Source organism: Parus major, chromosome 8 (genome assembly GCF_001522545.3).
Source record: "Parus major isolate Abel chromosome 8, Parus_major1.1, whole genome shotgun sequence".
NCBI classification, from domain to species: Eukaryota; Metazoa; Chordata; class Aves; order Passeriformes; family Paridae; genus Parus; species Parus major.
Window position 1 is genome coordinate 21,838,711 of NC_031777.1, and position 16,594 is coordinate 21,855,304.

Below are 16,594 nucleotides of genomic sequence, written 5' to 3' on the forward strand. Positions count from 1 at the left end.
CAAAGTGGTCCATGGGACATCCTCTGGATGCATCTTCCATAGCAGGCTACAAACTCCACTGCAGCCCACAGCAAACAAGCCACACGTTAAAAAGTTTCAACCAGGAGGCTGAAGAGCTCTGCTTCTTTCCAGCAAATACCCCTACACTAGGAGCTGTTCCTCAATGGATAACCTTGGGTGTTTCAGAGAGGGCCAGACACACAGCAGACACCCTGAGACGAGGCAGCCCTTCAGAGAGTTGCAGCTGCCTCCAGCCCGCTAACCCTGTTCAAGTATTAGCACAGGGAATTTAACTTGTCCTACAATTTGAGAAGTGCTAAAACATTTAGCAAAGTCAAACCAGCAAGAAGATTGTGACAAGAAAGGAAAAGAATAGAGACTGGTGCTACTGCACTTTTTTTTTACTACACATTCTTCACATCCTGTTAAATCCACAGCTCTTAATAGCTTTGCTTCCTCTCCCAAAACTCAGCCTGCAGATCCGGGATGGCATCAAAGTGGGGTGAAGAAGCACTGGTCTCTCCAAAAGCCTCTTCAGCCCCACCAGTGCTGCATCACTGCTGCCTCTCAAAGCAGTGCCAGCAGTCCCTGCCAGGGAGGGCCATCCTGACACCCACAGCAGGGATGCTACACCCTGAGGAGACTCAGAGATAATCCCAGTGCTTCAGGAGATGTGGGGCCAGGGCTGCTGTCACAAAACATCTCCTTCTGCATCTACATTGCAGCCGAGGGCTAGGGCAGCCCTTTGGCTGAAGAGACTGCTCACACCAGGGTAGCATCCCTCTGCTCCAGCCCCGCTTCTTAATCTCCTCCCCAAGCATCTGCTGCTGACCACTGCCAGACACAGGGGAACCCAGCCGCTCCGTTCCCAACCAAGCCCTCGAAGCCTTTAGAGATGCTGTTACTATTTATGAAAACAGGGTCAGGATCCTGCTGTCACAGCTCCTTCCTGAGCTGCAGCGTCACCCGTGCTGTTGAGGCAGCTCTAGGAAAGCCCTCAGGAATGTGACCGCTGGGACTCAATGACGGACAGGCTCCAAGTCCCAGCCACTAACACAGCTCTGGAGTAAAATCAACCTCCCTCCACCTGGGTGTCCCTGTGCCCACCTCCCTGGGCAGCTCCATCTTCCAGTTTCACACACACCACAGCCACCAGGTCATCCTCTGGACCACAACACCCCTACTTTACTGGGCCACCACACCACAGCCATGGCTGAACAACCACAGCCCCACACAGCCATGTCTGGCTGACACCACAGCCCCCACCTTTACAGTGAGGTGCTTCTCCCCTCATTCAACAACAGAAGAAGCAATGAACAAGGAGGGCAGCTGCCTCCTTCAGCACTGGAACTGGACCTGGCACTATCCTGAAGAGGAAGGGACTCGTGCAGCCAAGCTGCCCTTCCACTGCTTAGCTCCCACCAGAGCCCACGGGACAGCAAAGTGTGTCCCCCAGCCACAATAGAGAGCCTGCCCACAAGACATCCTGCCATTGCCAAATCCTCTTCCCCAGGAATTCATAACTGGATTCAGACATTCCCAGCCTGTTAGTTATTTCAATACTTTCAGCTCTCTGGAGTATAGGGACATCCTGTCTTAAACCTGCTGAGCCTCTCGCCAAAAGGACATCTGCTTGGAAGGCAGCCCCTCTGGCTGACCCAGCCCTGGAGAGCTGCCTTCCCATCTCAGCAAGATCCCAAACATACCCTTGCACCCACAAAGCAGAGCCAGCTCACAGCAGAGCCAGAAGCACAAAAAGTTGCTTAGGCAAACCACAGCTCCCATTCCCACTTCAGAAGCGTTGCAAGATTATTAGGCCCTTGGAAACATTTTCTTCCTACTCAGAGCATTTTTAGGTTAATGGTTCATCAAACCTCACAGTCCAGGAAATCTTGGTGTGGCCTACCTCTGTGTGGGTGCAGGAATGGGTGGGGGAAAAAACCCTCTTGGGCATCAGGCCTTCCCACAAGTGTTTGTACCACAGGCTCTGGACTGAGCTAGGAGCCACCAGAAACAAGCCAAAAATCAGGCAGGCAAGGGAAAATATCACCAGTGCCCTGTGCCACGGAAAGCATCAATCCCCATGAAGCCATTCTTCCACATCCCTCTTTTCTCTAGGGAAAGTTGAGGAGCTGAGTCATAACTAGAAGCAACTATTTATTCTGTCCAATTTTACTAACTTTTTATGATTTTTCAGAGCCTAAGCCACAGCAAATTTTTATCACAACACAGACAGAAAGGTAACAGAGCAAAATTTCACTCTGCACCCTTTTCCAGCAAGTACAGCACCAGTTGTAAAGCACCTCCAGTTCCCTTCTGTCTCTGAGATACCCCATAGGGAAGGTAGCCCACTGTGAGCCACTGGCAAGTAACTTCCAGCTCAAGCAAAGTGCAGCACAGGGGAACCTTTCAAACCATGTCACTGCAATGAATTTTAGAAATAATGGATGTTTGAGCTGTATGAGGACTGTGACTCTAAGTGGACAGTGATGCAGCTGAAGATACTTGCTCTTTCCATATGCTCCCAACAACATGGTCAGGCTGAAATCAGCAGCCTCATAAACCACTGAACATACTCCTCAATCTCAAAAAAGCTGCCTGCTATCAAGCACTCCTAAGGAGGGTTAGCCAAAGAACCTGAATGTTATATAATGGGATGGGTCCCTTGAAACTAAAGCAGACTGAGTCAAACTCAAGTAGGAGACAAAGAGAGCTCTACAAAGGGGAGACAATGTACCTTTCCATGTCATCCAGGGGTTCAGGGAAAGAACAGGGCTAAGCTTCACTCTGCCCCATTTCAGAGGGCATAGCTTCAAAGTACTCTAAACCCCACTGCTCATTCTTGGTCATCCTCACAAGCACTTGTTTTGTGCCTGTTGTTGGTGAGTAATATTTTCCACAGAGGCAGCAAGTGAGCAAAAGCAGCACACCAGAAGCCACCCGAGCTCACCATCGTGCTTTGTCACACACACTGGTTGCAGTTCCTCTCCACCACAACCCATCAGAGCTTTTGAGGTCTAATCTCATCACGAGCCAAAGGGGCAGAAGAGCACACTCCATTGTCCCACTCATCATCTTTCCCAGAAGGTATCTGCTTAAAACAGGCACTTCTTCCCTCACCCATCTTCCAGTCTCCAGAAGTCATCTAATGCAACCAGTCAAGGTGAAGCAGCATGTCAGAATCCACAAAAGGAGATGGCTGGGGACAACACAGGGACTGGAGTCTTCTGAGTGCACTAAAAGCATCTGTCAGTGATGCCAGTTAGCCTCAAAGACAAACAACCTAGTGAGACCCTCAGTTTCTCAATCCAAGTCTTTAGAGAGCTCAGCTGACCTCAACAACTTCCCAACACACCATGACAATATTTCCAAGTGGAATTTACAGCCTGATTTTTCTACTTTCAGGCCAGATGCCCTTGCTTAAGCAAGTACCTCAAATATGGCAAGTCCACATCTTACAGATGAAACAAGGCAGCCTTAAAGGAGGGGGGACTCAATACAGAAAAGATACTTCCCAAGAGAAAAAAAAAAAAAAAAAAGTAACTTTTGCCTCAAACATACCAGACACAAGGGACAAATTAAAAAGGAAAACCATAAAATGCTTGCCCAGCTCCTTTTTTTAATCCTTACATCTGCTGCTTTACAGTAAAGTTCCATCTACTGTGTATAATTAGATGTATGTTCCATGATTCTATTCCATACAGATTTGAGAGTTATCTGTATATTTTTTAACCCCAAAGAAGTTTGAACTGGACCAGAAGCTGCAGTCACAGCATTGCCTCACTCGAAGTTCTCAGAGGTGCTGCAATGTCAATGGACTAAAGTTTCAGCCCATGGTCTGCAGACTCGTGCAAGGCAAGAGGAACACCACAGCTTATTGCTGCCCACCTTACGCTCCAGGAACATTTAAAGGCTACACAGCATCTCCTGACTACTCTCCAGATCCCACATTCAGGACCATGTTACACCACACTGAGCTCAGGGCAAACAAAGCCCAGAAGGTACCCCAGAACACCCCTGTGCTCATCCTGACCCAACTGCAAAACACAAAACAGCCTTTGTGTTGTTTGCTAGGAAAAGATGTAGCTTGCTTGCGTCTTCTTCATCGGTTAAAGGGTTGTTTCCTTGCAGCTGGGAAACCAGACAGAGATATAGAAGGTCACCATTTCCAGTGTCAAAAATCCAGCAGGCCAAAGAGATAGTGATATTGACCTTAAGAAACTCCAAGAGCAGCAGGTCCAGGAGATGAACATGACCCCAATATCCAAGAGCCAGACAATACCATAAGTGGGGGAAAGGGATAGGGAGACCAGGCCGTGGGGAAGCGCTCAATTTGCAATCACTGCTCCATGTTAATTGCTTTGGCATAAAGGAGATCTCGATCTCATGCCTACCACTTTGTAAGTAAGTACATAATATGTGCACAAAGATGGAAGGAAACTGTTTCCACGTACAAGGGAAGGACCAACCACTCCATGCTTTACTGGGGCAGGGAAAAGAGCATTGCTACTGCAAAACACCCAAATGAACATCCCATTCTGCTTAGGACCACTGCTGTGGGCACTCCTGGGAGAAGTTGATCTGCCAGCGTCTCCACCAACCATGAGGAAAATCAAGGAGATAAGTAAGGCTAGACATCCACCAGCCGAGCTAAGAGGATGAAGCATTTCTCTGGAAACAATTGGGTTCTCTAATAACAGGGCTGCAGCGGCGGCGTGAAAGGGAGGGAGGAGGAGCAGGCGGGGAGAAAGGGACTAGCTGGATATTTATCCCATCCTCATCTTTGTGTTATCAGTACCCTGGTATCAGCATTGTTCAAAATGGCTGCTTAGATGGTTGCCAGCAGCAACAACAGAATCGGTCCATCTGCTGGCATTCTCCTTAATCTATCTCAAACACTCGTCTTCTTTTTAAATGCACGCAGGGGAAAGAAGGGGGGAAAAAAAGTCTGCCTTGTACAAAGAAACAGAATCCTCCTATAACAGAGCCTTTTAACTAGATTTTATGCCACCCCTGTTTCCAGGACACACAGACAAAAGTTAATTTTCCGATAAAAGAACCAGTGTAAGGTGCTTTTTTGTTATGAGATCAGAAAGCAAATGGAATTTGAATTGTCTGCAGTGGCATGTATCTGACAAAGATTAATTTAAACAGATATTGTCTCTGAAACCAAAGTCCATTGAGCGGCTTCACAGCCTATCAACCATGCGAAAGCAGCTCCTTAGCAGCACTGCTGACTCCACCACTTTCTTTAAAAATGGCTTAACCTATTTCTTGTAAGATAAAAGGTCATATATAGTTCTATTTTACAAACCCATAATAGCCAAAGCCACACCAAGCGAGGACAATCGGGAGAAAATAATAACGGGGGGGGGGGATTTCCTCCCCCTTCACAGACAGATGCTTGACACTTGCTGGGTATTTTTCAAAGCACGCCGGTAGTGAGCGGCTGCAGCACCGACGAAATGTTTTGACACCCTCAGAATAGAATAAAAACTACGGGGCCTCTGCAGGTCTGTGGTGCAGGATGCAGGAGCCCACCCCGGGGTGGAGATGCTGCAGCAGGACAGCCCAGCTCGAAGGGCACGGGATATTTCCTCCGCTGGGATGTAAAGCCACAAGGCTGCAGGGACAAGCACAGGGAATCCAGCTCCACTGCTCACTGGGCCAAGCAGGCAGGGGCAGGCAGGAGGAAAGACCCACTGCTCCCTGCGTGCTCACTCACCCCCAGCCCCTCTCTGAGCACTGGGGTATTATTTCTCCTTTTAATCACAAGAAAAAGATCTGTGCATGCCATCAGCGAGCTGTGAGGATGGAGACAGCTGCTCAGACTTCAATGGGACAACACACACACAGAGGGGGGAAAAAAGCTGCAGAAATCCAAATCCTGCAATTTCTTCCCTTTTTATTTCCAGTTTATACGGAGCACCGCAGGGAAAACGCTACCAGACAGTTTCAGAGCATTTGATATAGCAACGACCCAGCTTTGGGAAAAGAACGAAGGAGAAGCAAAATAAAAGATGACAGCCAAAAGCACTTTTAATATAGTTTCAGTACTTTCAAGAGAAAGCTTCTGTACACAGAGCAGCCAATGAACTGTTACCAAAATAAACACAACTGGCTTTAAAAAAAAATTAAAAATATCTCTCTGATGATAAAGAAAATCAAAAGAGATGACAATTAGTAAGTGAGACAGAAAATGCATTTATTTTTCATCCTCCAGACACACTTCTTTTAATTTGGCATCCAAAGCCACTGTAGTTCATTAATGGAAATTTTATTTATCTCGGGAACCATTTGTTGCTTTGCCATTCCTTTGACAGGGCACTCATCTTCATCAAGACAACCACACAACAGCACAAAGTATCTCCTACCACCCCAGACTTTAAACATCACACAGCAGCAGTACCAAGGAATGACTGTTGTGACTGGTGTCCCAAAGCAGTCACCCACATGCTGGTATCAAAGGACAGAGGCCAGGGTTCCTGGTCAGCATCCAGAACAGGGGCACAGCCTGCCCTGACCTTGCCAAGGTCCCAGACACTGAGCCTCCAGCGTTCCCACGGGGAATCCTCCCCGCTCCAGCAGCTGGGGGACACGGGCACCGTCTCTCCAGGTGCAAGGACAGCAGCCAGGCAGATACCACGCTGCATCCTGCTGAGCACAGCTCAATAATGATTAGCGGCCCCGGTCAAACGAGCTGGGTGGCGAAGGTGCAGGCAGCTCATTATGGGCATCAGCGACAAGCAGGGCATGGCAAGGGGGACACAGACCCCCCTGCCCCATTTTAACCCGGGGCGACAGCAGCAGGACATTTGCAAACAACAAGCTGGACTGATATATCCACATGCAACCCTTCCAAGCTGGCATCCCAGCAGATCTGCTTCCTAAGCACATTCATGTCTTTGTTTTTAATGAGAAAAAAAAAAAAAAGAAAGAAAGAAAGAAAAATCCCTGGCAACACGCACCTACAATGCGACAAGTAAAAGCCCAGGGTTTTATTAATTTGTGCATTACTTTAAATGCACCATTTTACAAGGACTAACCCCAATCCTGCACAAAATCCTAAGCCATAAGCTTGAGACAAAAAAGCAAATGCTCTTAAAACGCAGCGCTAGAAAATCCATTTTGAGAGAAATGTGGTGGTGTCGTGCACAGGTGAATCCTCAGCATTTAATAAAACACACCCACAGCACCAACCAAGTGGAATCTATTCATAGTTAAACAGCAGGATTAAAAGAAAAGAAAAAAGCCTTTGAAAAATTGAATTTTACTTCTGGGACATTTTACTGTAAAACCATGAAGATGCTTTCCTCCCAACATCCCCCAAGAAGGGGTTTTGAAGGACCTGTATCTCTCTGTGAGATGTTATCAGGACCTTTCCCAACTCCTGTTGCAAAGGCACAAAAGAACTTGGGGGTCAAGCCCATATATCGACCTGTGAATACCCTGTGAATACAGGTGAAAAATGAAATGGGCTCAGCACATCTTTCCTGAGTGTGGAGGACAGAATCCCCAGGGCCTTGGCAGCTCTGTGGGCAGACAGGGAGAGCTCCCTACCGCCATCCCACATCCTGGCTCCAGATGCTAGATTTGTCCTATTGAACTTATTAGCACAGCCAAGGTTTGGTGTCTTTGAGTTTTTGTTTTCATCAGAAAACAGATCAATTTCTATTGATGCTGATGCCAGAGAAAGCGAAGGCTCAGCAGAGGCAGGAACCAGTTACCCAGAGGAGTCTCTTTCCTCCCCTCCTCGCATCCCCAGAAGACCAGGACTATGACAATTCCACGACACAACCTGTTCAGGACAGCATCAAACATACAGTAGGACATGCCACAAGTTCATTTTTAACATCCTCTAGACATTCCACACCTGCACCTCCTTGCAAAACAAAGTCATTGGCACCAGCCACAGATGGAGAGATTGATGGAGAAGCACAGGTTCAACCATCAGCTGACTCCTGCTGAGCAAAGCCAGGAGGCCATTCCAGTGCCAGGTGTCCTCCACTGCCCCACCAGCAGAAACAAGCCCTGAAAAGCAAAGGCTCCTTCCCCACCACCTCACCCAGGATGCTACACGAGTTCAGCTCTTCAGAGCAGCCAGAGGAACAAAGTCGAAGCCTCACACCACTGGGAGAAACAGCACAACCCCCTTGGCCCCAGAAGAAAATTCACTCACTTCAAGCACAAAGTAGCACCATGCAGCAACCAACAAGCCTTAGCCTCACACTGAAAATCCCCAGGCCTGGCCAACTTGAGAAGGTAAAAAGATGCTGCTGCTCCCCAAAAAAAACGCGCTCAGCTTCTCACCCACATGAGCTACTCAAGAGCATGCAGGGTAAAAACAACATCACTACTAAACACAAAGCTGTCCATGTCATCCAAATGCAAAATCCCTGAAAAATAAATACAAGCACAAGGTTAGCCATGCTGTCCATCTGAGCTAACCCCAGTGAGGAGCAGATCTCCCATTGGGAAAGGGGAGCAGGACATACCCCCAGATCCACCAAGGATCCCATCTCCCCCATAGCCCAGGTCCTCCATCAGGGTGAGGTTCCAATATATGCCAAGGAAATACAAAAGCACACAAACTCTTCCACCCTAATACTACCAAGATTACTTTTTTTAAACTTTTTTCTTCTCAAAGAAAATTAAAAGCTGACACACCACAAGACAATTCACAGCTGAATGTGACTCTACTGAGTTATCAGATAGACAAGCTCATTTAAGTTTTCCAAAAGTCCTATCTGAGGTTTGAGGGACTAATCATAAAACATCTAACATCAAAGCAAGCGTCAAATAACAGCAAAGCACATTCCCTCACACAAAGCTTCAAAAACAAAGCAAGCAGGCACATGTGGTTTATGTTATTGCAGTTTTAGCACAGTTAAATATTTCCTAAAATATTCTCTCTAGATGTGAGCAAAATTAAAATCTGCTGTGAATGACACGCAACTTGGAAGCTGAAGACTAAGCTTTATAAAGCACAGGTGAGCTGAGAACAAACTCCTATTGCCAGCTCAAGCCAGAAACTAGGACTCATACTCTGAAAAATGTTTCAAAACCTATTTATTCTTAAAGCCAACACTAAATATTTTATTTCTTGTGCTTTATTTTTCAGGTCTCTGGCCTCTAAGTTAGTATCATTTAATTAACCACCTAGTTCAAAAGACATCCCAGCCTCAGAGGATCTGTTTATACTCTCTGAAAAAGACTCAAAAGGCAATAAATAAATCTGCTTAAAATAAAAGGTTAAAATTCCAGCTGTCATCCCAGCTCTCCCTGCACTACCAGCAAGAAACTCTGGTGGTTTTCATCATCTTCTTTTTCAGTTTCTGTAATACAGTCCAGAACAGGCTCAAGAAATATCTCACCTATGACGGAGCAGCAATAAACAGACTGCAAGTTCTAATGGCTAATAACACTTTGTTTTAATTATATATGTTAAGAAAAAGATAATTAGAAACCTAAAGAGTTTAATGTATATTTAAAATGTACAAGAGTTTCCATCATGATAGGGCTAATGAACCTCTGCCAGCTCCTTTTATGTGGTTTAAAGTATTTTAATACATAGGGTAGGATCAAGTAATCTACCTGTAAAGAAAAACAAAGTAAAAATTAATTAGCAAATTGGATACATGTTGTACAGCCACAACATACCCCATACAGCCACAAGTACCCCACACAAAAACTAAAAGGATGCCGAAAAATTAAACTCCCTTAGCAGCACACAGACACTGGACACTGGGATTTAACCTGAAAAAACCTTTCACATCCCATGGCGTTCCTTCCAAACCTGCTCCTGCCGGATACAGCTTTAAACCCAGACTCAGGAGGAGACCAATCTTTACACAAAACAAAAGCAACCACAATTTGCCCTAGAGAGCCCCATCAAAGTGTTTTCCCCAAAATAAACAGCTCTATAAAGCAACACACTACTGGATATAAATTTAGACTCTGCTCCGTACCACGTCACAGGGGCAGGAAACCAAACGCTTGCCTAAAAGTGAGCATTTTTAGGGGAGAAGAAAAAAAGAAGCTTAAAACCTAAAAATAGTTTGGAAAAAAAAGCTAGAAGTGGTTTCAACCACATTGGAACTCTCCGGTATTTTTACCTCTGAAGCTATGGTTCAACAGGCATCATTACAAATATAGACCCACACAAGCTGAAAATTGAAGTGTAATAAAAAGCTTCCAAATCTCAACTCCTCCAATTAAAATGCATTTACAGATATCATTTACAGGTATCAGGTCTTGCTTAACCTCTGTCCAGTCAGAAGGCTGTTGAAGCAGGGTTAGAAAATCCTGAGCACCTCCGTGTCCAGCATAGACACCAGACTAGGAAACATGGAAAGGTACTCATGACTGACCTGCAAAGCATCAGATAAAATATCCAGAATTAATTGCAGGTTTGAAAGAAACAAGGTACCTCCAAGTGTTTACAAAGCCAGGGCATTTTAAAGCCCTGCTTCATTGTTATTCTAACAGCAAAAGTAAATTCTGCCTATGTACTTATGGCTGGACCGCATACCTTCCCATCGGGGCACAAAGGCTTATCTGTGGGTAAGGAGCACATACCGTGTAGGTTCCTAAGCGGCTGGTAACAATCCAAAGAACAACACAAAGCTTCCTCCCGTAAGTAATTGTAAAACCAATGAAAAAGGAGAATTCCCCCCTAAAATTACCCAGGACACTTGCCCACCCATCAGCATCCGAGCAGACTCAAGGGCAAACCATATTATTCCATACTGGGGAGCGCAGGCGAGAAACATGAATTTGTTCTGCCAGATTACAGCTTACTGTCAAAATCCACCAAAGGTCTTTTCTCTCTCCAAAAACCCAAGAGATAATAGTGTAAAAACTTTTGTTCATAAATATTTATGCAAGTGAACTTGTTAAAAATTAACCGCTGTCGTTAAAGGTTTTGTATCCTTTAGGATTCCCGGCATGCAGTGCAGTTGCATGCTTTATATTAAGCCTGGCATTTCTGCATTCCTTTCCTGCATGCTTTTGTCATTTGTCTAAAAATTAAAAGAAAAAAAACCCACACACCACACACACACAAAGACGGGATCTGTACACATAATAATAAAGCAGTTTTTAAGAAGACAAAGATGCCTGTGTTCAACATCCAAGATCTTTCTTTGAGCAGGGGGAAAAAAAAAATCAATTTAATGACTCCAGTGAGATCAGGGTTTAAGCCTCGTTTAAGTTTTACTAAGCATGAAGGAATTATTGGTTGATAATGTGGCATATATGTTTCTTTCAGACCTGCCAGCTTTGTAAGCACGAAGGAGCCAGAGCCTGAAGCACTTTGTGCCCATGAGCACAACCCTCACCCCTCCACACCATCCTCCATTGCCAGAAGGTCATTCCTCCTGGATTTTGTCTTTCAGTTTTTCAAAAGGATTTTTCCAACCACACAGAGAAGGAATTTCACATCTGTACTATCCCTATTTTTTCACAGGTCTGAGTCAGAAACACAACTGTATAAACATCTGATCTTTATTAACAGCAAATCTCAACTGTGCAAAGCTCAGGTCATGGCGCCGGGAGCCGGTGGTGTCCGTTAAAAGGATCCTTAGAGGGGAACAGTAGTTTTGATTTAGAGCTGGAGAGCATCAAGGAAGCCAGGGCTGGAGTTTTATTTTTTTCCAAGACATAATGGTTCCCAAGTTCCTATCTTAATTGCAAACACACACGCAGCCACAAAGTGTTTGTGTCTCTGGTGGCTGGAGCTCTTCCACCTCACCTTCCAGAGGCATCCACAGGATGGATGTGGAAAGTTGGCGGAGGACATCTCAGCTTTGCCTCCTGTCTATAAACACACAGCCCTTCACGGCCTTTTGTTTGATGTAAATTTTCCTCCTCCAGCTCAGGGCTGCAAGGCACTGCTGTGACGTGGCTGCTCCTGGGACAAAAACAGAGGTGTCTGACCCCACACCACCCACCCACTGCTGTGTTAAGAGGAGCCACGCTACAACCAAGACCTAAATTTTCTCCCCCCAGCTCCAAAAGCAAATTCCCACAGCGAGCATCCCGCACGCCCCTTTGAAGCTGTGAAAACAGGAGATAAATCACCCACCGACTTTGCGGCGAGCGCTTCCAGAACGTGCTGCTTCATCTAAAAAGCTGACGGCTCAGAGGACAATGAGCTTGAGCTCTGGTTTCAAAGCTGGGGAGATGGTTTAGACTTGTCAGGGGGGGACATGAAACACCAGAGCCAGGACCATCCTCTCTCTGTTCTCTGGCTTGCCCAGAGCAGCAGCAGGAAGTGCAGGGAGACAGGGCAGATGGGATGCTGGATACCAGCACTGGACATCATTCTGGGATGGGACCGTTCTGCTTCGTGTCCTGCATGCACCTGACCCCAGTGCTCACCCAGATCCTTCAAAAAACTGGATAAAGGCTCATCAAAGCTATGCTCCAAAAACAAATAAATTTAAAAACTCATTTTAAAAGAAAACTCCTTTGTACTGAACGAATCCTGGGTTTAGGCAACCATCACCTCTGTCTCCCACTCCCACACCAGCTCACTGCATCCACACCTTGGTGGGCAGGTCATTAAAACATCACCCTCAGCAAGCTATTATCTTCCCTCCCCCTTAATGTTAAAGTTCCTGAAGAGCTACTCCTCTCCTTCTAAAAAAATAATTTGGTTTTAAGTTTCACAGTATTTTAAACAGAATAATTAATCATCTTAAAGCAGCCCTTACAAAATATTAATTCACGCCAAAAAAAAAGGCTATAATCATATCCTCAGAGAAAAACCTTTTGTGCTTCAGGAATTTTCACTGCATGTCCTCCGAGGTGGGAGGAGAATTCTTCTGCTGCCTCCTATTCTCACATCTCAAATGGAAAATGTTTTGATAATGCTCTTCTGAATGTAAACTGTACCAAATGGGATTTTTATTATTTTTTTAAGCAGCTTTTTTTTCCCCAAAAGGAAGAACGGCTCTTTAAATAAACAGAGCGAACTACCCATTCCTTACAACAAAAACCACCCTCCCTTCACTCATTCACGCCATACCCTGGCACAAAATGAATTTACATTTTGCATTTGCAAAACAAATTCTCGCCTAATGTCATTTTAATGGGAACGCGCATTTCAATCCCTTCCAATAACAACGAGGAGCGGCTTATTCTATGTAAAACACCCCAATTTGTTTCTCTTTAAATATATGCGGATTTCAGACGGGGACAGGGACTAGAAGGACAGGAGAAGAGGAACATTTCCTCTCCGGCAATCCCCCTCCACCAGCGCACACAAAAGCCACCTGCCCATGGAGAGAAAACACGATGCCATTATTCCCACCATCATTCCCACGGCCCCTTGGACACCGAACGGGCGTGAGAAGGCCGTGCGCACCCGTCCCCGACACGCGCATCACGCCAGGTCACCGCTGGTACCCGCGGGTCCACCCGACTTGTCACCCCCCAGCGCTCCCTTCGTTCCCCCGAGCCCGCCCCGCTGGACGTGCCCGTGCAGGGGCTGGGAAGAGGAAAGCGGGGGCTGATGCCACCCCTAAAGATGTTCCAAGCAGGGAAAGCCCCTGATGGAGAGGACAAAGAGGAACGCTCGGAGCTGTTGGAGAGATGCATTATGTTTATAAGCCTATCTACCGATGGAAAGGACAGGACCCTCGTGGGAGCGCGGGTGGGGGTGCTCAGGGGTGAGAGGGACCGCGGCTGAGGGGTCGGGGAGGGCAGCAGGGCTGTGTGCCCTCCATATAAACCCCCGACGGACACTTTGGTGGGGGGAGTAAGAGGGATGGTCTTTATTTTCCCCCTCGGACTGGACGGACGGGGTCCAAGCTGCGGGCAGCGGCCAGTGACCCCCGGGCAGACGCACCCCCCGAGGCGCGGGGAGGTCACTCTCGCCCTCCCACCCCCTCAAACCCCAAGCCAGCATCTTCCCGGAGGAGCGCACGGCAGTCCCTGCCCCCGGGGCAGGATTTTCCTGTCAAACCACAACCGCGCCAGACAAAAGGCTTAAGTGCAGGAGGGGATAGGGGGGTGGGGGACGGGGGAACGGACACAGACGAGCCCCCGGGGGCCCCGTCCCGGCACTCACCGACTTGCAGCACGTTGTCCACCGCGCCGGTCTCCAGCAGGCGGATGCCGCGGCGGAAGGGCAGCCCCTCGCCCTGCGGCGCGGCAGGGGCGGCGGGCGGCGGCGGGCCGGCGGCGGGGCTCTCCTCGCCGGCCGGGGCGGGGGCGGCGGCGGCCGAGGGTCCCCCCGCGGCGGCGCTGGCGGGGGAGGCGGCGGCAGGGGCGCGGCCGGGCTGGAAGCTGGAGTACATGCAGATCTGCCGCTCGCTGCGGGGGAAGCTCCAGTAGACGATGCGGCGCTGGACCGGCTCGGGGATGCGCTGGAAGCGGCCCTCCACCCGCTCGAAGGCCCAGCTCCCCGCCACCCGCTTGGCCGCCGCGTCCAGCAGCGACTCGGGCTGCAGCAGGCTGCCGGTCCCGCCGCCCCCGCCGCCGCCCCCCGGCCCCGCCGCCGCCGCCGTCGGCCCCACCGCCCCCGCCGGCCCCGCCGCCGCCGCGGGGCAGCAGCCGGGCAGCGCCGGAGGGGCCCCGCTGGCCCCCGCGCCCGGCCCCGCCGAGCCGGCCCCCGCGGCCCCGGGACGGGGGTGCACGGCCCCGGTGCCCCCCGCCGGGCAGGCCCGGGAGCACAAGCGCTTGGGGCCCGGGGCGCCGGCGGGCAGCGGCGGGCGGAGCAGCTCCTCTCCCTCTCCTCCCTCCGCCATGGCTGCGACCGACTGAGCCGGGCGAGGGGAGGAGAGACGCCGAGGAGGAGGAGGAGAGGGCGGGGACCGGGGGGGTGGTCCCGCCGGCCAGGAGCCGGCCCCGCCGGGGCGGGACGCTCCGCAGCCCCCCGCCCGCCCCCGCCGCCCGTCGGGGCGCCGCTGCCTGGGGCACCTGCCGGGCTGCCGCCGCCGTGAGGGCAGGGCCCTGCGCGCCTCCCGGTGTCCTGGCCGTGTCCCCAGGCGGGAGGGGACGCTGTGTCCCCCGTGCCCGGAGAGGAAAGACCCGCGACCGCGGGTCCCCACGGCGCTGCTGGGTGAGGGGCTGGCGAGGCCGTCCGAGTGCCAGGAGCCTGCCCTGAGCCAGCGGGACAAAGGGACACGGCGGAGCTGGAGGTGGCAGCGCTCCCCCGGCTGCTGCGTGCCCGGCGGTGCCCGGTGCAGGCCCAGTCGGACCCACAAAACAACACCCAGCCTCACCCGTAATTCACCTACGGCTTTACATCAAGTAGCAGAGCAGACAGCAGTGCCCTGCCCTTCCATGGGCACCAGGGTTTGCTTTTTCTTTTAAAGCCCTGTAGTGAAGATGGTCGTCCCACACATCATAGCAGGGTTCTCAGGTACAGGAACCGCCAGGTCCTTTAGTGCACTCAGCCTTTGTGGGAGGAGATGAAGAACATAGGTACCGCTGGCTTCCAGGAGCTTTCTTCTGCTCTCAGGTGGGATTACATTAAAAGGACACATGAATATTTTCAGCACATACTGCCTGAATTGGCACTCCAAAATCTAGGGAGCTGACTCCTCACCAGCCTCTGCTTTCAGAGTGAGGTGATGGGTGATGGCAGCACCCCTGGGACCAGCACTGCGTGGGGCTGATGGGGAGAGGGCTGCAGCAATTGAAATCCGCTTCTCTGGGCCTCTACACCCTGTCATCACTTTGCTGTTGTGTTCAGCAGGACACCATTCCAAGATTTTCCCCAGAAATATGCTCCTGGTTTTATGTCCTGTCTAAATTTAAGTGACAAACCTCTGAGGAAGAGCAGAGCTCACAGGTCTCCAAGTTCAGTTTTCTTGCTATTATTCTCAGTGCTTTGAGAATCCAAGACCAATTCCTTCCTATCTGCAGTTCAGTCACATCTAAACCATTACCGGTTACTCCCTTGTTGCAGAGATCTCCTATTTATTCTTACTGACAGTGCAAGAGTACATTTCCTGGAATAACAGGGCGATGCAATTAGGGAACAGGAAATAATTATGCGCCTTTGCTCTGCCACGAGATACCTCCAAGCCCAAGGTCTCCTCCGCAGGACACAGAGGGAAAGAATCAGGTCTCAGGCAGGTGGTGAGAGCAGGCAGAGCTACTGCAATGAGAGATCTCCATTTTAGAGAGTAAGCCACAAGCTAATCGATGAAGGTCAGGAAGAGGTTTTCCTTGAAGGCTGAGGTGTTCCTTGCTGCCGTTGGTCTTGTTCAAAGTAATGAGTGCTAGCAGTGGCAGGGACTAGCCTGGGGCAGCAGCTACACGCAGATTTGTTTACGCACAGATTTTCCCCAGGAACCATGTCCCCATTTCTTTAACCCTGAAGGCCATTTTGCTCTCTGTAAGAGTTTGTTGCAACAGGAAGCACTTGCCACAGGAGCACGGCATTTTGCCCATCACCTCTGCTCGCTGTTGTGGTGACAGGTCCTGGGGTGACAAAGAAGGGCTTTGTCCACCTCTGCCCCTCCCTGGCTGCACAGAGGGACCTCACAGGACCATCCCAAAGCACCCTCCTAGCCCAGGGTGAAGCACACCTTCCTGGCAAAGAGCACTCCAGCAATCTCAAGCCTTTTCTGATGATGAA

At 49.4% G+C, this 16,594-nt stretch overlaps 1 protein-coding gene across 1 annotated transcript in view; it reads right to left on the reverse strand.

Moving 5' to 3' along the window:
* ZSWIM5 (zinc finger SWIM-type containing 5) overlaps positions 1-14,768 on the reverse strand; it is a 97,649-nt gene extending 82,881 nt beyond the window's left edge. The window contains exon 1 of the mRNA XM_015636200.2: positions 14,075-14,768. Within this exon, the coding sequence (XP_015491686.1) occupies positions 14,075-14,753 (679 nt within the window). The 5' untranslated portion in view covers positions 14,754-14,768. The remainder of the gene's footprint in view (positions 1-14,074) is intronic.
* Positions 14,769-16,594: the final 1,826 nt, after the last annotated feature.